We start from the raw sequence: 25,556 nt of genomic DNA, 5'->3' as shown, positions 1-25,556 counted from the left end.
ATATAAATTTCTAAAAGAATGTAGATTTAAAACTTGATTGGGAAAATACAAAGTCAGATTTTGGAAAACAAAATAGAATTAATATATAAAATACAAATGGTTCTTTGAAACTGAAAACAATGTTCTCCCAGAAAATGAATGAAAGAGATAACTAAGCAGTTCAGAGAGAAGCAATTCCAGATGACCCATAAACATAAAAGGATACCCTAACTAGTCACAAGACACATGCAAAAAGTACCAAAGAACCCAATACATGGGCAAAAATTGCAAAGAAATAACAGTACAATCCCAGAAGGGACCTTTGAGGGCAAGAAATGAGTCATATATTGCTGATGGTTGCTATCTGCTAGTGTCTATTAAAATTTAGAATAAGCATATATGATCCAGCTATCCTATACCTGATAGGAGACCAAAGAAATGACAGGATATATACCCAAGACTATTTAGTGACACACTATACAAGCAAAAGCAGAAATAGGATAAATGACCATCAATAAAGAATGATTGCATAAATTATGATTCATGGAACATTATGCAGCCATTAAAGATGACTTTCATGTTGCCCTGGCAGGGTGAATCAGTTGGTCGGAGCATCGTCTCATACACCAAAAGGCTGTGGGTTGATTACCAGGCAGGGCAGATAACCTAGGTTGCAGGTTCCATCCCCAGAAGGGGTATTCTTTCTAAAATCAGTAACATATCCTCTGGTGAAATTTTTTAAAAATTACTTTGATGTTTAATTATTGACTTACAGCAGTGATTTTCAACTTTTTATCCTAACGGCACACAAACTAATTACTAAAATTCTGCAGCACATCAAAAATATATTTTATGGCTAAATGCCAAAAATAGGTATAATTTTGATTGATTTTAATAATAATAGTAATTACCTATCTTTTTTGCTCCAAAGTGACTTTTTGAAAAAATCAGGTACTGCCTGGCTGGTGTGGCTCAGTTGGCTGGGCATCATCCTACAAAGCATAATGGTGCCGGTTCAATTCCCCATCAGGGCACATGCCTGGGTTGTGGGGTTGGTCCCTTGTTGGGCACATACAAGATGCAACCTATTGATGTTTCTCACATCAGTGTTTCTCTTTGTCTCTTTCTCCCTCCCCTCCTTCCCCCTCTCTAAAAGTAAATAAATAAAATCTTTTAAAAAATCAGGTGCGTATACTTGTATATAAGGATTTCTGGTACCAAGATTAACTAATTAGATGCAACCTTATTATGTGAGGTGACCGATAAGATGCAACTATTTTTACGACATATATATTTATGGTTCAAGACTGGGCATTCACACCAGACTGCTATTGTTGTGTTGGCTGTTGTCATTTTTTTAACAGTCTAAGTGAAAAGAGGTCAGCGCCAATGACTAAATAGTCCAAGTATCACACATTTTCTTAAAAATATATCTCAGTGGGCCCTGGCTGGTGTAACTCAGTGGATTGAGCATGGGCCTGCAAACCAAAGGATCACTGGTTCAATTCCCAGTCAGGGGATGCTGGGATTGCAGGGGTTGCAGGCCAGGTCTCCAGTAGTGGGGTGCACACATTGGTGTTTCCTTCTCTTTATCCTTCCCTTCCCCTTTCTCTAAAAAAAAAGAAAATCTTTAAAAAAAAAGATCTATCTCTGGCCCTTGCTGGTGTGGCTTAGTGAGTACTAGCCTATGAACTAAAAAGCCACAGTTCCATTCCCAGTCAGGGCACATGCCTGGGTTGTGGGCCAAGTCCCCAGTTGGGGGTGTGTGAGAGGCAGTCAATCAGTGTTTGTCCTTTTCTTTCTCCCTCCCTTTCCCTCAGCCTAAAAAAAGAATAAATGAGATTTAAAAATATATCATTGTATTATGCTATTACAGTTGTCCCAATTATTCCCCCTTTGCACCCCTCCACCTAGTACCCCCCTTCCCACCAGCAATCACCCCCCTTAGTTTATATCCTTGGGTCATGCATGTAAGTTCTTTGGCTTCTCCATTTCCTATACTGTTCTTAACACCCCCCTGTCTATTTCATACCTATCAATTATGCTTAATCTCTGAACCTTTACCCCATTTTCTCCATACTCCCTCCCAGCTGATAACCCTCCACGTGATCTCTATATCTATGAATCTATTCCTGTTCTGCTTGTAGGCTTAGTTTGTTCTTTTAGATTCAGTGTTTGATCATTCATTGTGAATTTGTTGCCATTTTAATGTTCATAGTTTTTTTTTCTTTTTCTTAAGTCTCTTGAACATCATATGTAATAATGGCTTCGTAATAATGAACTCCTTTAGCTTTACCTTGTCTGGGAAACAGTTTATCTGCCCTCCCATTCTAAATGATAGCTTTGCTGGATAGAATGACCAAGGCTGTAGTTCCTTGCTTTTCATCACTTTGAATACTTCTTGCCAGTCCCTACTTGCCTGTAAAGTTCCTTTTGGGAGCCACAGCTGGTATAGCTCAGTGGATTGAGCACAGGCCTGCTAACCAAAGCATTGCCAGTTCAATTCCCAGTCAGGGAAATTGCCCAGTCAGGGCAAGCCAGGCCCCCAGTAGGGAGTGCTCAAGAGGCAACCACACATTGATGTTTCACTCCCCCTCTTTTTCTCTCCCTTCGCCTCTCTCTAAAAATAAATAAACAAAATCTTACCAAAAAAGTTTCTTTTGAGAAATCAGATGATTGTCTTACAGGAACTCCTGTGTAGGTAACTATCTGCTTTTTTTCTTGCTGCTTTTAAGATTCTCTATCTTTAACCTTTGGCATTTTAATTACGATGTGTCTTGGTGTGGTCCTCCCTGGGTCCAACTTGTCTCTGTGCTTCTTGAACTTCCATGTTTATTTCTTTTGCCAATTAGGGAAGTTTTCTTTTACTATTTTTTTCAAATAAGTTTTCAATTTCTTGCTCTTCCTCTTTTCCTTCTGGCATCCCTAAGATTCAGATGTTCGTACATTTGGTGATACCCCAGAGGCTTTCTATACACTCTTCTTTTTTTTAATTTCTTTTTTCTTGCTATTCTAGTTGAATGCTTCTTTATTCCTTCCTTATGTTCCAAATTATTAATTTGAATCCCATCTTCCTCCCCTTCACTATTGGTTCCCTGTAGATTTTTCTGTATTTCACTTAATATAACCTTTATTTCTCCCTTTACATTGTTGCTGTATTCAATGAGTTCTTTGAGCATCTTGATCGCCAGTGTTTTGAACTCTGCAGCTGATAGATTGAAAATAGGTTATCTCCATTCATTTAGTTCTTTTTCTGGGGTTTTGTTCTGTTCTTTCTTTGTCTCCTCAATTTGGCAGCCTCCCTTTGTTTGTTTCTGTGTATTAGGTAGACCTACTTTGACTCCCTGTCTTAGGAAGGTGGCCTGTTGTAGAAAAGGCACCTATAAATTGTGTGCAGTGGGGCCTTAGGTAATTACCAGGGAGGGGCAACCTGCTTCCCCACTTTGGGGAGGCCTTGGAGAGGGGATGGTGCTATTACCTGGCTTCTGGAGGTTTGCTTGGCACTTGCCCTGTTTCCAGTCACTTCACCCACTCCCCATATGTGACTGGCACCCTTCCAACTGTTGCCCTGGTGCTGAATCCCCGAGTGAGTGGGTTTTGCATATGTTCTAAGACCATGTGGGCCATTTAAGTGGAGTCTCCTGAAAATCCAGCCGTTTCTTCCTGTACCCCAACACCCACTGTTTTTTACAGCCACACATTATGGGGATTTATGCTCCTGGTGCTGGAACCCTGTGTTGTGTGGTCTGGCCTGGGGCTGGGATTTCTCCCTCCCAAAGTATTCCAATTTTTAACCACCATGCATGGATGTGGGACCATCTAATCTGCTGCCACTGCCTCTCTCACCACACTGTATCTCCTCACCTCTCTGCCTGTCTCCTTGTCTGTGCCCCTACTACCCATCTGGATGGATGTGGCTTCTTTAAATCCTTGGTTGTCAGACTTCTATACAATTTGATATTCTGACAGTTCTGGGTATTATTTGTTTTGAGGTTTAGTTGTAATGCACTCTGTGGCTACGTGAGGAGGTAAAGTATATTTACCTATGCCTCCATGTTGACCAGAAGTCAGGTATTGCATGTTTTAAAAATTCTTGCAGCACACTGGTGAAAATCACTGACTTGGATTTCTATGAGGTATTGAAAGTGAACAAAGCAAAATACAGAGGAGAATTGTGTTGTGTGTGTGTGTATTACATAAACCTGGAAAAGAACTGAAGGATACATACATATCAGTTTGTTAATATAGTCATAAAGGATGGTAGAATGAGGAATTTTAGGGAGATTTTAGTAGGTGGGAGAAGAAAAGCAAAAATACAGGGATTGTGGGGAAAAACAGGAGCAAAACATATAGAGAACCTTCATTGTCAGCAGCAACTAAATATAAATATTAAAAGCTATATTATTATATATACATACAACGTTATTGTATGTAAAATACGATGTAAACATGGGAGGTAATGTACAATTATAAAAATTACTATGCCAACAGTAGTAACGTGGATGACTTTTGAGTCATTTTTCCCTAACATTGTTATGTTATCTTTATGTAAAAATAAATTTAACAAAATTTAAGTCATTAAGTTATCATTGTAACTTCATACTTAAATCAGAAAAAAGAAATTATCATTCAAAAAGCCAAAAGAGTTTAACTTTGTTTTATTTATGTATTTACTTATTTATTTTTTGTCCTTACCCAAGAACATTTTTTCATTGCTTTTACAGAGAGGAAGAAAGAGAAAGAAACATCAATGTGAGAGAGAAACATCCATCGGTTGCCTCCCATACGTTCCCAGACCAGGGATCGAACCTGCAACCTAGATATGTGCCCTGACCAGGAATCATATCCAAAACCCTTCAGTTATTGGACAGTGTCCCAACTGAGCCACACCAGCCAGAACTAGCTTTCTTTTATTACCTGAAATGCAACTTTTTACACAGCTATAAAACTTCAGTTGATCTTGTGAAGGACAAAGATGCAGAAAGACTCCCCTAGGATGGCAGGCCAGTCTCCTAAAGATGAAGCTCAGTCATTTAGAAATTGCAAATAGGAAGCCAGGATGGATTTTGAAGCACATATTTACCTAATTCCCCTTTGCAGCACAGACTCAAGCTTCCAGACAAGTTTCAAGGGCAATGTTCAAGACACACACAGCTTTTTCTTGGCATTATATTGCACTGCCAATACTTACATTCTATGATTTTATGCTTTAAATGTACTTCTATTTATAGAATCTGCATAGTTTGCTCTTATATGTCAATAGGTTTATAGCTCAATATAAACATACTCAAAGTATTTTAAAAGTGAGTTTCTGCTCTTGATTTATGAAATAAATATACTTTATTTTTAATCATTAAAATACCATCTTGAAAATTCTGTTGTTAAAAAATAGACTCATAGCATCAGGCATGCTGTGTACTCTTAAGGATACATTTTTATCGATGCTCTAAGGCAGGGGTGTCACATTCATTTTCACCAGGGCCCACATCCGGCTGGTGGTTCCCTTCAAAAGGGCCAAATGTGGCCTTGGCTGGTGTGGCTCAGTGGACTGAGTGCCAGCCTGAGAATCAGGGGGTCACTGGTTCTATTCCCCGTCAGGGCACATGCCTGGGTTTCGGCCCGGGTTCCCAGTGTGGGGCGCTCGAAAGGCAACCACACACTGATGTTTCTCTCCCTCTCTTTCTCCTTCCCTTTCCCTGTGTCTAAAAATAAATAAATACAATCTTTTTTAAAAAGTGGCGGAATGTAATTTTAGGACTGTATAAATGAAACTACTCCTTAACAGTTCAGTGTGAGCTTGGCACTGCCACCGGGTAGAAACAAGGTGCTGGGCCAGATAAAACAAGGTGGAGGGCCGGATTCAGCTTGCGGGCCTTGTGTTTGCTACCTGTCCTCTAATGAGAAGATATTGACTTATAGACAAAGAAAACTGTATATATATGGTAATTATCTATTTAGATTTTTTACATTGCTTCTCCAAATGTTATCATTTAGTCAGATACTGATGTGTGTTTGTTACCCTTTGTTCTTTCCCCCTCCCTGCCTCCTCCTACCTCTCTCAGTATGCAAGTAGCATGTGCCTCCCATCTGCAGCCACACCCTGAGGTCTGGACATGACATGCATTAGGTGAAGTGGATTGAAGAGTGAATGTCTTCATCTGTATTCGTAGCACCACAGAAGCCACCCTTCTGGATTCTTGTCCAAACCTTAGAAAAGGGGAGAAAACCCCCACTAAGTGTGAGTTGAATTTCCTGCCTTCAACCCACCAAACCATGCAGGATGAGGACTCAGTCAGAATGCTGACTACATAAAAAAATTAACATGACTTTTCTTACCCAGCCAGATTTATGGGGTGAGGTTCATGCTAGCTCCCTTCTTTTCATGATAAAATCTAAACTGTATATATTGTGCTATTTAGAGAAAACAGAACAAAACAAGAGACCTAATAAATCATTTTTCAGAAATGCAAATGTGTGTTTGATTTACAAGATTTCTATGCCAAGCAGAGAAGTATGTGAAAACAGCAAGGTAAAATACACAAGCTGCAATAATAGTTTTGTGGTTTAGCTGGAGAGTGTGTTATACCAACAGAAAATAATGATTTTAGTTTTACAATTGCCCCAACATCATTTCCACTATTGATGAGACCTGAGATGTCTGTAAAGAGTAGTCATTGAAATAATTTATTTGTCTGGCAAACATTTTTGCCAGCAGATTCCTCACTACCTTGAAAATGTCATTAACTACTCTGTGCTAAGATACTAGAAGCACAAACCACAATGAAACCTATATTGAGCTCTTACTTAAGTTAGACTTCTATGAAGCAATAATATACTTCTGACTTCATCTTAAAAATCTTCTACATATCAATGTTTAATCACAATCCAGCAATAAAAGAGTAACTTGAAATTATAGTTTTACATTTCACCATTTTATTTTCCTCTTCAAATTGATCACAATTTGAAAAAATTAAGAGGAGAAAGAAGCTATAATATGAATTATTTGAGGGTTTTTCCTGTTGTTAAGATCCACCAGGTTAAGATGACAAAGAAACCTTTTAAAGTGGTAGAGAGTACTTGAAGTATCTGTATATGATAGAATATAAAATAAACATAAATTCAATCTGATTATACAAATGTAGTTACTCTTTCTAGAATATTTTTTGAGAAATTAAATGCACTTGTGCTGATTGGAAATAACCTAATCATTCAAGAAAAATCTGAGCACCCACCAAGTGACAAAAGGTAGAGGTGGATAATACAGATGTGGTGCCTGCCTTCTTGCAGCTGAACAAAAGAACAAACACATTGAATATTTACTACATGTGGTGCATTATAATGACAGTCAATGTTTACTGAGTGATTACTATATACCAAACACTGTTCAAAGTGATTTTTATATATTACTTCACTTAATCCTCACAATAAATCTATGAAGTAGGTACTATTATTTCTGTTATACAAAAGTTATTTGTCCAGTGCTCCACTGAGTGTGGGAACCAGGTAGTTTTTGTGTCTATACCACCTTTCAAATTGCTGCATAAATATTATTTAATTGCCTGTACAAATTTTTTGAAGACAGTACTCTTATTATCTCTGTTTTGCAGAAGAGGAAGCAAATGCAGAGAGCTGAAATAACTCAACCAGTGTGAAATGACCAATATCCTACCCACTGTACTACACTACAGTGCTTTACTGGGAAGATAGACAATCAAGTGTCAACCAGGCTCCACATTTAACTTTGACCCCATTTGACCCTGGAGTAGGCATTTTTCTTCAAACCAGACCCCACCACCACCACCACCCCTCCCTCTGATCCACCAACCTCACAAAAAAAAGTCCTCTCTGAAAAGACAGCGTACTCACTCAACAGCTTCCTTCTATTATCATCACAACTATATTCTTTCCTAGAATCATGTAAGTGTCTCATTGAGTCCTTCCATTAGCCTTTTCCCTATACATGAAGTCCAAGTAAAACATCCAAACTTTGGAGGGCACACACAGTTACACTCTACACTTAAATATTTTTCTTCCTCCCTGATTCATACACTTCTTGAAATTTAACCTTCTTTTTTCTATCATTTTGCTGCCTGATCTGGATTAAATCCAAATCTCCCAGATTCCCCCTAAAATATATTTAAAGCTCTGTTTTGCTTCATGTCACTGATGTTTAACTACTTTGAATTATCATGGGCCCTGGCGGGTGTGGCTCAGTGGATTGAGTGCTGGTCTATGAGTCTAAAGGTCACTGGTTGGACTCACAGTCAGGGCACACGCCTGGGTTGCAAGCCAGGTCCCCAGTCTGAGGTGTGCAAGAGGTGATTGATCTACGTATCTCTCACATATAGATGTTTCTCTCCCTTTCTCCCTCCCTTCTCTTCTCTCTAAAATTAAATCTTTAAAAAAGAAATATCACCGCTACTTATACAAAACAGTATGTCAGAATTTTACTCTCATTATCAAGATCTGATACATCTTGAACAAAAACCAAATTAAATAAAAAATAATTTGGGGATAATTTTGTATTATATATGCCATCTATGTGACTAGTATATATATATATATATACATATATATATAGTTTATTTGTAAAAAGTATAGATTTATATATGTATAGCATACATGACTAAAATATACTCATATAACTAAAACATTGCCTTGTATAACAACGTGAATGTATTTCATGCCACTGAACTGCACACTTAAAAGTGGCTAAAATGGTAAGTTTTATGTTGTGTACATGTTACCACAGTTTAAAAAAAAAATAGAAGAGCCCTGGCTGATGTGGCTCAGTGGATTGAGGGCAGGCCTGCAAACCAGAGGATGGTGGTTCGATTCCCAGTCAGGGCACATGCCTGGGTTGTAGGCCACGTCCCCAGTAGGGGGCGCACAAGAGGCAACCACACATTGATGTTTCTCGCCCTCTCTTTCTCCCTCCCTTCCCAATCTCTAATAAATAAATAAATAAAAATCTTTTTTTTTTAAAAAGAAGAATTATTTTGTGAATGTAATGACCAAATTCTATTTGGTCATTACAGTAATGACTTAAAATATTCATGTATTCCATGTTATAGTAAATTATGTTTGAATAGGTAAAGGTAAGCTTACCTTATTTTTTCATTAGTGAATTTCCTTTATCCCCACAATCTTATGATTAGTACTATTGTTACACCCAAAAAAGAAAGTGAGGCACACACTTGTACCCAAGGTCACATAGCTAGTAAGTGGTGGAGCTGGGTTGTGGCCCCAGGCAATTCAGAGCTCAAATCTGAGCTTTTGACCCCTTTTCTCTATTGCTTTTTTAAAATTTTATTTTATATTTTTAAGAAATTATTTATTTTTAGAGAGGGAAAGGGAGGGGAAAAAAGAAGAAGATAAACAATGATATGGGAAAGAAGCATGATGGGTTGCCTAGCCCACAACCCAGGCATGTGCCCTGACTGGGAATCAAACTAAGTGACCTTTTGGTTCACAGATGATGCCCAACCCATGGAGCCACTGTTCTTCCCCAAGCCTTTTCTCCAGCTTCTTAGCAATCCTGTAAGCTCCTGATAGGTTTCTAGTAAAATCCCTGTCACTGAATCAAAAACCCCTAAAAATAAAGCTAGAATGTATACAATATGCACCACACAAGGAGTTACTCCAAGGACTTGTAAAAAAAAATCCAATGAATATTTTTTGAACTGTTTTAGTGTACTGTAATGTTTATACCTACCAGTTGAAAGTATCAAAAATAAACCCGAAGGCACTTCTCAGCAAGTGTTCTCTCTTTGCGTATGAACTGAACATCAAGCCACTCCTTCGCCTAAAAACCGGTCTTCCTTTTCATTGTGTGCCTTATGGCCGATCACTTCAAGTACATTATACGGATAAAACGCACTGGAACTCAACTGCCAGGAAACGCATGGCAAGAACCTGAATCACTGGCTCACACTTTGAATAAACGTGCCATGGCCCTGACAAAAGTCATTAGGATTACAATTCACTTTCCATAGAGAGCAAGTGCATTTTTGTACAAGAAAATTAGGAGATAAGAATGACAGACCTCCAGGGTGGGACTGCTCAAGCAGGTTGGTTATTAAAGGAGAAAAATCACCACTTTGATGACAACTACGCGTAGTGTCCTTTGGCATCTCGTTTTTAATCTTCACAAGAGCTCTAAGATCAGCGCGTTATCTCCTTTCCACAGATGAGAAATCTGCGGTTTCGGGGGTTCCGAGCCCACGAGGAGACCAAAGTCATGTTTTCTCGGCGGGGAAAAAAGTATGAAAAAGCCTTCCCAGGAACAGTTTCCCAGGATTAGAGCAGAATGTAAATGCCTATGACAAAACTTCGACTGATTCCCTCAAGGACAGAATATAGTACATTTTGTCTATATGGCACTTTGAAATACAGGGCAATACCATCACCTTTTAAGCTTTTTAAAGCAGGAGATGCTTTTCTCCTTATTCGGGAAACATACCAAGTAAGGGACAAATAGCAGTTATGGAAAACAATTTCAAAAACTGCACGCTCCTTCTCACATGGAATACTAGGAAACGACTTCACGTTTTTTCTAAACTACCAGTATACGTAAGTTTCGCAGTAGAAAAAACGGGCGCCTGTACCACGCCCACAAATGCCAGTCAAACAAAGTGGCAGCCCCGCGTGAAAGATAAACCCTGCCGGGCCTCGCCCCCTGCTCCGCTAGTTGTCCCCAACCGGCACACCTTCGCGCTTGCGCAAATCAGACCGCCGACTGTAGGCGGAAGTTGTCGCCTTGCTACTTGGCAATGTTATTCCTCTGCTTTCCCCCACCCCCCTTTTTCCCTGCGGCGACTTAGCGTGAACACTCTTCCGGGTCGAAGGTTTTGCTTCCGGAGAGCGGGAAGGCTGAAACGAGGTAGCTGAATCCATACCAAATTAAGAAGGTTCTCGGTGGAGAAGGCTGTTGCCATGGACAGGTCAGTTCTGGTGGTGATTGCTGAGCTCGGACCCTTGTCCCTCCTACTTGGCAGACCAAAGCTAGGGGAACCCAGCTCTCAGAGGAAGCTAAGGAGGGTGCTGATGCTTAGGACTTTTCCAGGGCTGGGAGGCTCTGCAGCTGATGGAAGAAAGACCTCTTGGGTGGGAGAGGGATGCGGAAAGACAATTTCCTGCGTTCCCACGGCGGCTCTGATCTATCGCGCCTTTGAGGAACATTTTTGCTGCTGCGGTGGGCGGGGTAGGAGGTGGGGCGGCTTGTGAGATTTTGAAGGACTGGCCAGAGATCACAAAGCCAATCGATAACGGAACTAGGAATCTCGTCCTAGACTTGCTGATTACAAGTTACATTGAGTTTTCCATTGACCCTAACGCTGTGGTAGCCGTCTGCGACAAAGATGAGTTATTCAAGTTTCTCGGCCTTGGGGAATTTGTTGTGTAGTGGAGGAAATGTACGGGCAGCTTTGTACAGCTCTGTTGGAAAAGAAATCAAGCAATTAAGTACTCCTGCCACGGGGAGGTATTGGGAAGACCTCTCAATGGAGGTAACTTTCTAGTTGGTCTTTGAATAATACTAGTATCCAAGATTGAATGCCTTAAACACTTTAAACATATTATTAGCTAATTTAATTTTCCTAGCAGTCCTGTAAGGAGAGGTGTTATGGTCATCCTGTCATAGATAACACTGGAACTAAGAGAGGTTAAGGAACTTGGTCAAAGTTAGGGAGCTAATAAATAGAAGAACCAAGTTGCCAACCTGGATCTGTGTGTCTCCAGACTCTGGAAGGCTAGCTGACTAGTTAGTGTACACCAGGTGCACCAAGGGGTCAAATGTTCTCTGTAAAACACGTGCAAAACTGGATATGAAAGTACATGCTTTGTGTAGATAAATGGTTGCATGTATATGTTTGTATGGGAGATGTTTGTGGCTGTAAAGCTGAGCTGGTAAGCTGGAGTCAGATTGTAGCAACCACGGTAGGAAATTTCGACTTGATTCTGAAAGTGGAGGAAAAGCACATTAGATTATTCTCTTAAAATACAGGTCTCTTAATTCACACAATTTATTTGACCTTGAGCTGAGCATGAAAGATGATCTGGAGCAGTGTGACTAAAATAGTGCTGAGACAGGAGACACCCTTAGTGTACTAGAATTCCTTTTTACTTAGTCTCCCCTCTCACTATGATTAGAAGTATTTTGCAGACAACGGAAAATCCTTTTAAGAGATAGCTCCTGAAATTTTAGAGAATTCCTTAATCTAACAGAGGAAAAATTTATCTTCATGAAGCAGTTATCTAATATAGATTCCAAGTGTTGCCATAATTGCAAAGGGGAAAAATAAACTGAGTGCTGGAAAGTCAAAGAAGTCTTTGTGCAGGTAATATTTAAGCAGGACTTTAAGGGATAAGCAGGATTTGGAGCTGAAAGGGTACTGTCAACAAAAAGAGCAAAGATGTGACTACTGAAATGACGTAGACCTTGACTGACTCAGGGCCCTTTGCTCCAGTCATGATTATAAAGTTCTTTGCAAATGCTACATTCTTGTTTCACTCACATGGGCTTGGTTATGCTGTTTTAGGAGTGGCTTTGGAGAGATGTCCTCCCCTGTGATCCGGGAGGCAGAGGTGACGCGGACTGCACGGAAACAGAGTGCTCAAAAAAGAGTTTTAAATATCCTTTGCATTTTAAGCATCATTATAAAAAATCACAGCATGTTTGAAATAAGGAGTAAAGAATTTTCTTTTTATGAGAGGTATTAAACATTTGATGTAATAATAAAATGCTGCAGAAATTAATTTTTTTGACTCCCCAGATATATTACTTGGTAAATAGCCTGAAATTCAATGAGATTAATATTTATGTCTTCCTAAAAAGTTAGGATATTCCATTACTACTAACTACCATATTGTGGTTAGCTTCTGCTGAGATTTGATATCCTTTATTAATTTGAAATGTGCCTGAGAACTAAGCTTAGTTCAGTGGGTACTAATCTAAGACTGATATCTGAGAATTTAAATGGTCAAAAGACTTATTTACTCATCGCATAGAAAAAGTAATAGACATAAAATACCTTGCCCTTGAAAAACATATTCATATATTTTGTAGAGTGTAAGTATAGTTAATGCTAACATTAATGGTGTCTTTCTATGTGGAAAACTTTTCTTAACTTCCTGCAGTTCGGGCATCCCAAGATGAAATTTTTGCTAATACTACACCAAGAAATCAGGTTACCCCTCGAACTCCCAGCTCATTTCAACCACCTTGTAAGATTTTTTTGCTTTCAAAGCATTTATTAGTAGTAGTAGTAGCAACTAATACTTATAATACACATAATAAATAATATTTGGTTACAATATCAGTAATTAAGAACAAATGAAATGGTTGCAGTTGCTGTCTTTTGAACTCTATACTTTGTGTAAATAGAACAATAATTATGATGTAGATAGTATCTCAGTTTTACCAAAACTGAAAGTGAGACTTGGAGAAGTTAATTAATGCCGATAACATAGCCAAGTAAGTATATAAGTCATGAAATCAAAATTCAAATAATGATCAGCTTACTCCAAAGCTCATTCCCTCTACACTATACTGCCTCCTCAATGTGTTATTTTATAAAATTAGAATATCAACAATCCATTGACTCATTAGTGTTCTTTTTTACCGCTCAGTTATGTTATAAGAAAAGCATCTCTATTTGCAGTAAAATTTTTCTTGATGGGCTCAAAAGTACCAAAATAAGTTAAAATATTCTTATTGTGGAATGGTTAATATGTATTTATTTGATTATAATCAAAGTAATTAAAAACTGAAGATTATTTGTTCTTTATTGTTTATTTGCTTGTTTGTTCTCTTTTCATGATCAATGCTCATGCACTCTGGATTCTTTTTGCTAACTTATCGTTTATAGTTACTCCACCAAACCGAAGCTTACCCAGGCAGCCAGATGTTTCCTGCATTCTTGGAACGGGAGGAAGGTCTCCCTGGGTTACACAGTCGTCAGGGTTCTTGGGAAATCTATCTATGGTAAGTAGAAAAATAGGGCTGAAATTCTCTCCCTTTTGTAAAAGTCTGATATGATGCTCTTTAAGAATCACTAGGGTACATTGAAATAGCAGAAATATATAAACTGGGATGTAGAATGACTTGACCTAGGTGTTTAAAATACTACAGAAAAAGAATTACATCTCATTGAGGAGAAGGAAAAAGAAGAATTTTGTTGGAAAAGTAGAGTATTAATAGTCACATTTAATTCCAAAAACAAGATAAAAACAATTCTTCTATATTTGTCTCTATACTTACTAAAAAGGCACAGATTTTTACATACATTTAAACTTGGTGTTTTCTGAAGAGTGGTTTTCTTTGTTAAACCTTTCTTTGTCTTAGAAGGTGAACTCAGTCTTTAAAATATTTATTATAGACTGGTAAATTTATAGAGCACAACAATGGTCTGGTCATTGAACAGTTTTATTCTGCTTATGAAACTGGTTTATTTTGGTAAGATCTATATTGTACTTAAAAGATAAATGAATTAACTGCCTCTGGGTTTAAGCAAAAGATAACTTATTATTTACTGCTTCAGAACTGCAAGATTAATAGTAAAGTTGTTATTCTCTTAAAGATAGGAGTAGAATAACTGTGTATTGATTATTGTAAAATGTTTAGGAATTACTGTGTAGTTAAATGGATTTTCTTGATTGCTTTGCTAGTTTTAATAGTTGGCTGTAAGAGGATATATAGGTTGCCCTGAAGAAAGTTAAGTTGCTACATTAATTTTACCATATCTGCCTACCAAGATTTGATTCTTATATTAATGATAATAAGTACCCAGAAGGGACTCAACCCTTAATTAGTCTTAAATAGCTGAAGCTTAGTTCTCCTCAGCCCATGTTACTGTCTCATGAATATATAGGGTTCCAGCTCCCATCTTTAGCATTTTTCCTTGGGAGACTAATTTAAAGATACAATTTTATTGTTCCTCATGCCTGCATTTTAAATAAAAGTGAATTTTTAAAAACTTTATTATGGATATTTGAAAACATGTCAAAGTAGAATAATGTGAGTCCCCTTGTACTTATTCCTCAGTTGAGTCCCCTTGTGCTTATTCCTCAGTTTCAATAGTTACCAATGTATGGCTGATCTTCTTCCACCTATACCCACAGCGTTTCCCCTGGATTACTTTACAAGTCTCGGATTTCATAACCATTTCATCCATAAATATTTCAGTACATGCCTTTGAGATATAGGGACACTTTCTGTAACATAAGCACAGTGCAAGCATTGTTTTATTGCACTTTGCAGATAATTGCATTTTTTTTTACAAATTGAAGGCAAGCCCCCCCCCCAAAAAAAAAAACATGACTCACTGAAAGCTCAGATAATGGTGAGCATTTTTAGCAATATATTTTATTAAGGTATGTGGCATTATTTTATTAGACATAATGCCACTGCACACTTAATAGACTACAGTATAGTGTAAACATAACTTTTATATATACTGGGAAACCCCAAAATTCATGTGACTCACTTTATGGCTATATTTGCTTTATCGTGGTAGTCTGGAACCAAACCTACAGTATCTGTTCAACTATTAGCACATTGAAACCACTCTTATACACACACACTGTAACCCCTTTAATATTTCACATATCCACTTTATTTTTTATTATCTATTTCATTGAGTATTTACATTTCCTCAGTTCTGTCAAATTTTTTAAGTTGGTTGGTTCAAATCAGGAACTAAACTGGGTTAACACATTGCATTTGCTTGATATGTCTTTTAAGTTTCTCCCTCATCCTTTTTAAATTATCATTTATTTGTTGAAGAAACTGGGTCATTAGTCCAGTACAATTTCCCCAAAGGGAAAAACTGTTGTGAAATTAGAGCAGTAGGACTTCGTTATTTACCTATTAATATAAAATATCAGCTTAAATATTGCAAAATGTCATCTTTATTGCCTTTTTTTAAAAGTATGGAATAGGTTAGGTAGTACAAAGAAGAAAACAATCACAAAGCCATACTTGTTTTTTTTAAACAAAATAGCCCCTGTGGCTATCTCTTGAAAATGGAAAACATACGTAAGGTTAAAAAATTTTAACAGTATTAATGTCTTTATTCACTTAATGGCAGTAACTCCGTTCCTTTTCTGTATCTTCCTTTTTCGTAAGGTAACTAATCTGGATGACAGTAATTGGACTGCTGCATTCTCAGCCCATCGTTCAGGGCTCTTCACACACACAGAGCCCCACGGTGTGACTGAGGACGTAACTCTCAGTGCTGTTATGTTACGTGAGGATGATCCTGGAGAAGCTGGTAAAATGGCTTTGAGCTTTGTTTGTAACAAAGGAGGTAGTCACTTTACTGAGGTCAGGGAAACTATCTCCTCCTGTTCTTGAATGTCATCGTTAAATTTGTTGTTGTTGTTAAGCTAATGAGCTATGGTGATGGCTAAGCCATTTGGGGTAGTAGCTCTGGAAGTTTAGAACTTCATCTTAGTTCTCAGTTGGGACAGCACATTGCCATTTTTGTCCTTCAGTGTAAATAGCAGCCTGTTAGGATTTTAGTAGACAGGTCTCTAATATTTTTATTACTTTCATATTTGTGCTGCTGAAAGAACTTCTCTTTTTCTTTAGATTTAGTTTTTATCTAACACTGTTGACATGTCATTCTTTGGCCTGTTAGCTGATGGTATGTTTTCAAATAGTACTGAGGTCTTTCTAGTCTTAGGTTGGTTATTACCATTTTCTTTGGAGAGAAGAAAGATTTTGCTTTTAGTATCTCTGTATCTACACATTATCACATAAGTTCTTTATTATTTTATTATCATTATAAGGTAACATTATGAGTGCTATATATATTGGGAGATTATCCCTTATCAAGTATATGGTTTATAAATATTTTCTCCCATTTTGTAGGTTGCCTTTTCATTTTGTTGATTATTTCTTTTGCTGGGTAGGACTTTTTAGTTTGATAGAGCCTCAGTTACTGATTTTTGCTTTTGTTGCTTATGATTTTTGTCACATCCAAGACATTGCCAAGACCAATGTCAAGAAGCTTTTTCCCTATTTTTTTTCTAGAAGTGTTACATTTTCAGGTCTTTTGTTTAAGTCTTTAACACATTTTTAATCATTTGTATGAGTGGTGTAAAATAGGAGTGTAAAAATTTAATTTCTCTGCATGTGGGTATCCAAGTTTCCTAATACCATTTATTGAGAAGACTCTTCTTTCCCCATTGAGTATTCTTGGCTCCCTTGTTAAATGTTAGTTGATTTTATATGTGGGGGTTTATTTCTGGAGTCTCTAGTCTGTTCCATTGGTCTGTGTCCATTTTTAAGCCGGTACCATACTGCTTTGATTACTAGAGCCTTGTACAATATTTTGAAACCAGGAAGCGATGCCTCCAGCTTTGTTCTTCTTTCTCAGGGTTGCTTTGGCTATCCTGAGTTTTAGTTTTGCAAGATGAAAAGAGTTCTGCAGGTGGATGGTGATGATGGTAGCACAACTGTGTGAATGTACTTAGTGCCACTGGACTGTACATTTAAAAATGATTGTGATGGGGAATTTTGTTATGTGTATTTTACCACAGTTACCAATTTTTTAAAAAATAGGTAGTAAAAAGAATACTCATAGTTGTGATGTTTAAGTTTCCAATTACCTATAAGTATGTCATTTAATATTTTTATTCCTTTTCTTTTTAATGTGTTCCAGCATCTATGAGTATGTTTTGTGATTTCCTGCAGTCTTTTCTGAAGCACTCTTCAACTACAGTTTTTGACCTTGTAGAAGAGTATGAAAACATTTGTAGTGTTCAGGTAAGTTAATTCACCCCACTGTTGGTTAAACATCAATACTCTTAGATTTTTTGAATGGCATCAACCCGTGAGAATTTCTGAATGGTATTTAAGGGCAATGTCTTAGGTATAATGGCAGGGGCGGCATGGTTGAGAGGTCAGCCAGAGTAGCTGTGCTTTTTACATACTGAGGGTCCATATAAGATTTATTTGGGGGACAAAAGGATTCTGCTGCTTTAAAAGAAAATTTAAAATACGCAAAGAAATCTTAAAATTCAACAATAAGAAAATGAACAATTAAAAATGGATAAAACATATTAATAGATGCTTCACCAGAATAAGATATACAGATGGCAAATAAGCATGTGAAAAGGTATGCAACATCAGATATCATTAGGGCATTGCAAATTAAAGCAGTGTGATGCCACTGTACTACTGGAATGGCAAAAATCCAAAATGCTGATACCACCAAATGCTGCTAAGGATGTAGAGCAGCTGGAACTCTCATCTATTGCTGGTGGGAATGCAGAATGGCGCAGTCACTTTGGAATACAGTGTCTCAGTTTCTTACAAATCTAAGCATACCGTTAACATATAATCCAACATTCATACTCCTTAGTATTTACTCAAGTTAAAAATTGATCTTTACACAAGAACTTGCACATAGATGTTTGTAGCAGCTTTATTCATAATTAGCTTAACTTGGAAGCGACCAAGGTGTCCTTCTCTCAGTAGGAGAATGGATAAATCAACTGTGGTACATCCAGACAATGGAATGTTCTTCAGTGCCAAAAAGAAATAAGCTGTTATGCCATGAAGAGACAAGGATGTGCCCTAAATGCGTATACTAAGTGAAAGAAACCAATCTGTAAAGGCTACATACTGTATGAATCCAAACATCCTGGAAAAGGCAAAACTTGGAGAAAGTAGAAAGATTAGTTGTTGCCAGGGGTTAGGAGGGAAGGGTGAAAAGTGGAACACAGTGGATTCTTAGTGAGATGAAATGCTTTTGTGTATTAGAATGTTAGATGTCATTATACATTTGTCAAAACTCACAGAATGTATGAAATCAAGAGCGAACCCTTGCATAAACTGTGAACTTGGGACGATGGTGATGTGTCAGGGTAGGTTCGTTGATTATAATAGTGGTACTGCACTGGTGCAGGACACCAATAGTAGGAGGTGAGGTTATGGGTATGTGGGGACAGAGAGTAATGAGAATTCTGGACTTTCTGCTCCATTCTGCCGTGAACCTAAAACCACTATAAACAGGTCTGTTAGAAGGGAAGGGGCTTCAAGACACTTGGCGTTCAAGAGTAATTTAAATAATAGCCAAAATTTAAAAAGTAATAATAGCCAACATTTCTTGAGCATTTAATATTTCAATAACCAGTCTCTGGATTGTTCCATTATAAAAAGCACTGGCTTCATTAAATAACAGAAGGAATAATAATCACTTTAGTGAATCACTAGAGTTAGCGTTCTAGTGGAGAATTTAATAAATGAGTGAGAATACATATAACACTTTTATTAAAAACTGGCCTTAAGATGGCAGTAAAATTACTTTGTGGTTTCTTTTCAAAGGGAGGGAAGACCTGTTGTGGTGGTGATTCTTCAAGTTCTGAATAAGAATAATCATGTTTCTTTATTACCTTTGATAAATAAGGAGGTGCTATTATTCATAACCTTTGAAAAAGGTTTCCTTTAACCTGAGTCCTTAAAACTCCTGATAAACAATTTTATGTATGTTTCTGGAGAGAAAATGCATACCTTTCACTAGATTTTCACACGTGTTTCAGTCCCAAAAAGGTTAAGAATTGTTTTAGAACAAGGAGGGACTGACTTTGAAGTTTTGGCAAGAAATGGCATTGTTTTGATCCCTAACTTAGGAAAATACTTTTCTTGATTTGTTAATATGCTGTAAATTTTTTAGACATAATTTGAAGATATTTTCAATTTTCATTGCTACTCTGTAGGTTTGTGTTATGATTTTGTCAGGTATAGGTTAGATTTAGCTTATCTTCCGGGTATATGTACATGAAGGAAAAAATGCACCCAAAGCCGTTATTATTGAGTCTAGGTTATGTTAAACTTTTACATATATACTCACATAAACACACTTTACTTTAAATTAGGGCCATTTCTAGTGGGAATGTTATATTACATTCAGTTTAAAAAGATAAGAGATAGGCAGGACAAATTTATAATATAAATATGTACACATTACAGGGGTGGGCAAAGGTAGGTTTATAGTTGTTTGTATGGAGAAAGACATGTAGGTTGGTCATTGGTTCAGTTACTGGCTATCATTACCTAAAAGGTAAATCATAAATAACAATATGAAACAATACTAAGACAACAAATAATACAAAGTAATACAATAATTAACAAATGAATAATGACACCAGAATAAACTCAGTTTTTTTGCCTCCTCACAACTGTAAACCTACCTTTGCCCACCCATGCATGTGTAACTAGTGTTAGCACAATGTACTTGATGAATACAAAGTTGTTACTCAAAATTACAGATCATGTCCTTCCATCTGTGTTTATAATCCAGGTGAATATACTGAGTAAAATAGTGAACCGAGCAACACCTGGACTTCAAAAGTTTTCAAAAACAGCCAGCATGCTCTGGCTTCTTCAGCAAGAGATGGTCACGTGGAGGCTGCTGGCTTCTTTGTATAGGTAAAGTTGTGTAGATTTCATAAATGAAATAGACACAAGGTAACAAGCCAATAGGCAAATTAATTTTTAAGTTAGGGTAGGATATGTTTGGAAATAGGTTCCGCTATTTTTGATGCTTATCATTTCTAATGCCTTAGTTGTTGGGAGTGAGTTAGGAGGAGGTCCTAAAGCTGGTAGCTACCAAAAATTGAATATGTAAAAGATATAAGGGAAGTGCTAAAAATCCTGCAATACTTAGGGGAGGATGGATTAAGAAAAAAAACTGAAAGGTAGAATTTATGTGATGGGGAAGATTAAAAGAATTTAACCAAGTTTTTCTCCTCTCAGATGCTCAGTGGTTTTGACTCATTCTGTTGCTTTCTCATTCTTATGAGAAGATCTTAAAAGAAAATCATAAGCTTTTAATTTTGCCATGTGAAAAGGTTATATTAAAAAGTTAGGTGTGTGCATTAGCAGGTAGCTGTTAAAGACTTTATTTTTTAAGTATCAGTTTTGTTCAGATGTCAATAACAGATTCAGAAGGCATTTACAACTAATATCTTATTGTTAAAGCAGGATGGCTAAGTTAATTAAAACTCATTTTTTAGATTGTAGGTTTGTGTATGCATTAGCAAGTAGCTGTTAAAGACTATTTTTTAAGTATCAGTTTTGTTCAGATGTCAATAACAGATTCAGAAGGCATTTACAACTAATATCTTGTTGTTAAAGCAGGATGGCTAAGTTAATTAAAACTCATTTTTTAGATTGTAGGTTTGTGCATGCATATAACTTCAAAGGTGATTTTATATATTTATATGAAATAAGGCTTTTTAACTTTGTGTTATTTTTCCTCAGAGACAGGATACAGTCTGCCTTAGAAGATGAAAATATGTTTGCAATTACTGTAAGTTTTATATTAATTTGTCAAATGCTTAAAACTTAAAATGTTTTTAATAATAGAATTTGATTTCTGAAGAATGAAAAAACTCCTCAATCATGAGTTTCTTCATTTTTGAAATTTTACAAGTAAACAAAAGATACAGTAAAAGATAAAAAAGTCAAATACTGATTTATATTATAGAGCAAAAGGTAAAAAATCTGCTTTATCTCTTACTGTTCAATCTGACAATTTGGTATTGTGTCCTACCAGACATTTTTCTGTACATCTTTGTACATGCATATACACATAGTTTGCTTTTTTGTTGTTTTGGGTTTGTTTTTTTTAAGATGAGAATTTCATTGTGAAATGCTTGGTGAAACCTCAGAGAGAGCCGCTGTGATGCTCTAGAGATCTCTTCCTTCACACAGAGGCCTTCAAATGTGAAGAGTGCTATGCTTCACGCTCTTCTGTATCAAACATTGAACTTCTAGAAAATTTAAGGGGGTGGTCCTTAGGCAGTTCGGCAGAAGCCCAAGGGCTTGATTTGTTATGCAACCTGGGTAAGGTATTGCGGGATTCTGCCTTGGTTCCTAGCACGGATGCCAGTCAGGTGGTTAAATCGTGCTTCCGTCTCAGCAGCGCTGAAATGTATTTCTTTCTGTCCTAGAAACTCCAAGCAGAGAAAAGATGGAGCCTGAAAGGAGTGTGTCCCCTGGCTCTCTCTCTGTAAATGGTCTTCCCATATTTTTCTTTTCTTCCTTCCTAGCAGACTCAGAGGAACTCACTGACTTCAAGAGCAAGCACCTTTTATTTTTATTTTTATTCTATTCTATTCTAGTCTAGTGTAGTCTATTCTATTCAAAGTAACTTTCAAGCACCCTAACTCCAACCTGCAAAAGCCAAACCCAATTTTATCTTTTGCTGGATAGCACCACAGCCAGCTTTCCAAGGAACCTGAACATTCCGTAAATCAGCACTTCTCTAATTTTTGTGCACATGAGTCACCAGGGGGACCTTGTTAAAATGCATATTTTTTAAAAGTAATTTCTTCAGAGCAATTTAAAACTACTAAAAACATGATGGATAGTTTGGAAGTTATTTCATTTATAGTTTTTTTTTTATCACAGTGTTGGTAGTCTTTCAAAAACTAAAATTGTGGCATTTTGCAGGGTTTTGTTCATTAGAAAGGTGACTCAGCAATCTTAGCTAACCAGGTAGAATCAGGAGGGTGATTAAGTTTTATAAAAACTGATACGATGATATCAGAGGTTAATATATATTTTTTAACATTACTGCCATATAAGCATTTATTCCAACATATATCTTAACTGTAGAATTCACCAGCTAAGTGCTAACTCCAAAATCACACAGCTTGACCTGTCCTCTTGTGTTTATTACCGTATTGGAGGGCTTCACATCTGTTTGGTGCACATGAGTCACCTGGGGATCTTGTAAAAATGTAGACTATGATTCACTAGTTTTGGGGCGGGGCCTAAGTGCATTTTAACAAGCTGCCAGGTGATGCTGATGCTGTTGGTCTGTGTATTACTACACCTTGAGTATTAAGGGTATAGACTCTGGTCTCCACTTCATCTCCAAAATGTAATCCATCATCAAGTCTTGTTGACTCTCTCCCGTCTCTTCAGTCCCAGCTCTGACCGCTCATCTCTGTTTCTGTTGCCACCACTTCAGATGAAGCCATCATCAGCATCTTTTGCAGGAATTATGGCAGTGGCTTTCATCTAGTCTCCCTGGCTCTATATAAACACAGTTGTTGTTGTTTTTTCTTTTAACATATGGTGTAATTCCATTTTTACATTATGCTGAGAGTTTTTAATCCATCAACATTCCTTAGTTTTGTAATGTCTATTTAATTTTACCTTATTTTACCCTAAATGTACCTTATTTACCTATGGTACATTTTTTCAGAGCGTAAATATACCATAGTTTTTACAGATATTCAGCTGGATACATTTAGGTTGTTTCCAGTATCTTTGCTATAGCAATCAATAATGCAAGGAGCATTCTTCTTCATACTTACCTACATATTTGAGTACTTCCTATATTTCTAGAAGTGAAATTGTTGGTTCAGAGTTTAGTAGAGATTTTTATTTTACCTTCATAATGGAATGTACTAATTTATATACACTCTCACAGTGTGTAAAAATGTTTACTCTGATACTAATCATTTGAATTTGCCATTTGGAAGGAAGGTACCTCATTGTTTTAATATGCTTATCATTGACCGTCAGTAAGGTGGAGTATTTGTCATTCTTAAGCATTTATATAAATTCTATATTCATCTCTTTTGTTTGTTTTCCTATTAATTCTTTCCTCGTATGTGTTTGAGATAATCTTCTCCTTCTGTTACTTGTCTTTCAACTTCGTTTAAGCCGACATTTCCATGTATAACCGATCACATCTGTCATGTTTTCCTTTGTCATTTGTGATCACCTGTTTTTTTTAAGGAAGGCCTTACCTAACTATTTAGAAAATATTCTACTGTGTTTTCTTCTAAATCTAAAGCTTATTTTCTTTCTTTTTATTAAAAAAATGTTTTACTGTTATTCTATTATGGTCATCCCAGTTTTTCCCCCTTTGCCCTCCTCCACCCAGCTCACCCCTGCCCTCACAGTTAGTTCCCACACTGTTGTCCATGCCTGTGGGTCATTCATACATGTTCTTTGAACATCCCTTCCCCGTCTTTCCACCATTATCTCCCCCCAAACCTCTGGTCACTGTCATTCTGTTCCATGTTTCCATGCCTCTGGTTCTATTTTGTTTATTAGTTTATTGTTGTTCATTAGGTTCCTCTTATAGGTGAGATCATATGGTATTTGTCCTTCACCAGCTGGCTTATTTTACATAGCATAATGCTCTCCAGTTCCATCCATGCTATCACAAAGGGTACGAGTTCCTTCTATTCTTTCTGCTGCATAGTATTCCATTCCGTAAACTTACCACTGTTTTTTTTAATATATTTTATTGATTATACCATTACAGTTGTTCTATTCCCCCCCTTCATTCCCCTCCACCCGCACACTCCCTCCCCCACAATTCTCCCCCCCTTAGTTTATAACCACGTGTCTCAAGTTCTTTAGGTTCTATATTTCCCCCACTATTCTCACTCTCCCCCCTCTCTATTTTCTACCTACCCTCTATGCTATTTTCTGTGCCTTCTCCCCCCTTCTCCTCCTCCCACCCCCCTGTTTCTAACCCTCCATGTGTTCTTCATTTCTATGGTTCCACTCCTGATCTAGCTGTCCTCATGTTTTCCTTTGTCATTTGTGATCACCTGTTTTTTTTAAGGAAGGCCTTACCTAACTATTTAGAAAATATTCTACTGTGTTTTCTTCTAAATCTAAAGCTTATTTTCTTTCTTTTTATTAAAAAAATGTTTTACTGTTATTCTATTATGGTCATCCCAGTTTTTCCCCCTTTGCCCTCCTCCACCCAGCTCACCCCTGCCCTCACAGTTAGTTCCCACACTGTTGTCCATGCCTGTGGGTCATTCATACATGTTCTTTGAACATCCCTTCCCCGTCTTTCCACCATTATCTCCCCCCAAACCTCTGGTCACTGTCATTCTGTTCCATGTTTCCATGCCTCTGGTTCTATTTTGTTTATTAGTTTATTGTTGTTCATTAGGTTCCTCTTATAGGTGAGATCATATGGTATTTGTCCTTCACCAGCTGGCTTATTTTACATAGCATAATGCTCTCCAGTTCCATCCATGCTATCACAAAGGGTACGAGTTCCTTCTATTCTTTCTGCTGCATAGTATTCCATTCCGTAAACTTACCACTGTTTTTTTTAATATATTTTATTGATTATACCATTACAGTTGTTCTATTCCCCCCCTTCATTCCCCTCCACCCGCACACTCCCTCCCCCACAATTCTCCCCCCCTTAGTTTATAACCACGTGTCTCAAGTTCTTTAGGTTCTATATTTCCCCCACTATTCTCACTCTCCCCCCTCTCTATTTTCTACCTACCCTCTATGCTATTTTCTGTGCCTTCTCCCCCCTTCTCCTCCTCCCACCCCCCTGTTTCTAACCCTCCATGTGTTCTTCATTTCTATGGTTCCACTCCTGATCTAGCTGTCCTCTTGGTTTGCTTTTGTTTTAGGTGTGGTTGTTAATAACTGTGAGTTTGATGTCCTTTCACTGTTCATATTTTTCATCTTCTTTTTCTTATATAAGTCCCTTTAGCATTTCATGTAAGGGCTTGGTGATGATGAACTCCTTGAACTTGACCTTATCTGAGAAGCACTTTATCTG

At 37.3% G+C, this 25,556-nt stretch overlaps 1 protein-coding gene across 3 annotated transcripts in view; it reads left to right on the top strand.

Annotated features, from left to right (window-relative positions):
* The first annotated feature begins 10,777 nt into the window (after positions 1 to 10,777).
* Positions 10,778 to 25,556, top strand: part of NUP107 (nucleoporin 107) — a 46,475-nt gene continuing 31,696 nt past the window's right edge. The window contains exons 1-8 of one of the 3 annotated variants that reach the window (XM_037049488.1): positions 10,778 to 10,861; positions 12,519 to 12,610; positions 13,117 to 13,203; positions 13,848 to 13,963; positions 16,106 to 16,250; positions 17,646 to 17,749; positions 20,289 to 20,416; positions 21,251 to 21,299. In XM_037049488.1, coding sequence (XP_036905383.1) covers positions 12,535 to 12,610; positions 13,117 to 13,203; positions 13,848 to 13,963; positions 16,106 to 16,250; positions 17,646 to 17,749; positions 20,289 to 20,416; positions 21,251 to 21,299 — 705 coding nt within the window. In that variant the 5' untranslated portion in view covers positions 10,778 to 10,861; positions 12,519 to 12,534. Of the gene's footprint in view, positions 10,923 to 12,518; positions 12,611 to 13,116; positions 13,205 to 13,820; positions 13,964 to 16,105; positions 16,251 to 17,645; positions 17,750 to 20,288; positions 20,417 to 21,250; positions 21,300 to 25,556 lie in introns of those variants that run through there. The other 2 variants (XM_037049487.1, XM_037049489.1) reach the window with 2 other exon arrangements.

This window comes from Sturnira hondurensis, unplaced genomic scaffold (genome assembly GCF_014824575.4).
Source record: "Sturnira hondurensis isolate 20B ecotype Veracruz unplaced genomic scaffold, ASM1482457v3 Scaffold0006496, whole genome shotgun sequence".
Lineage (NCBI taxonomy): Eukaryota > Metazoa > Chordata > Mammalia > Chiroptera > Phyllostomidae > Sturnira > Sturnira hondurensis.
The sequence above is the reverse complement of the archived record's forward strand: the minus strand, read 5'-3'. Positions and strand labels throughout refer to the sequence as shown.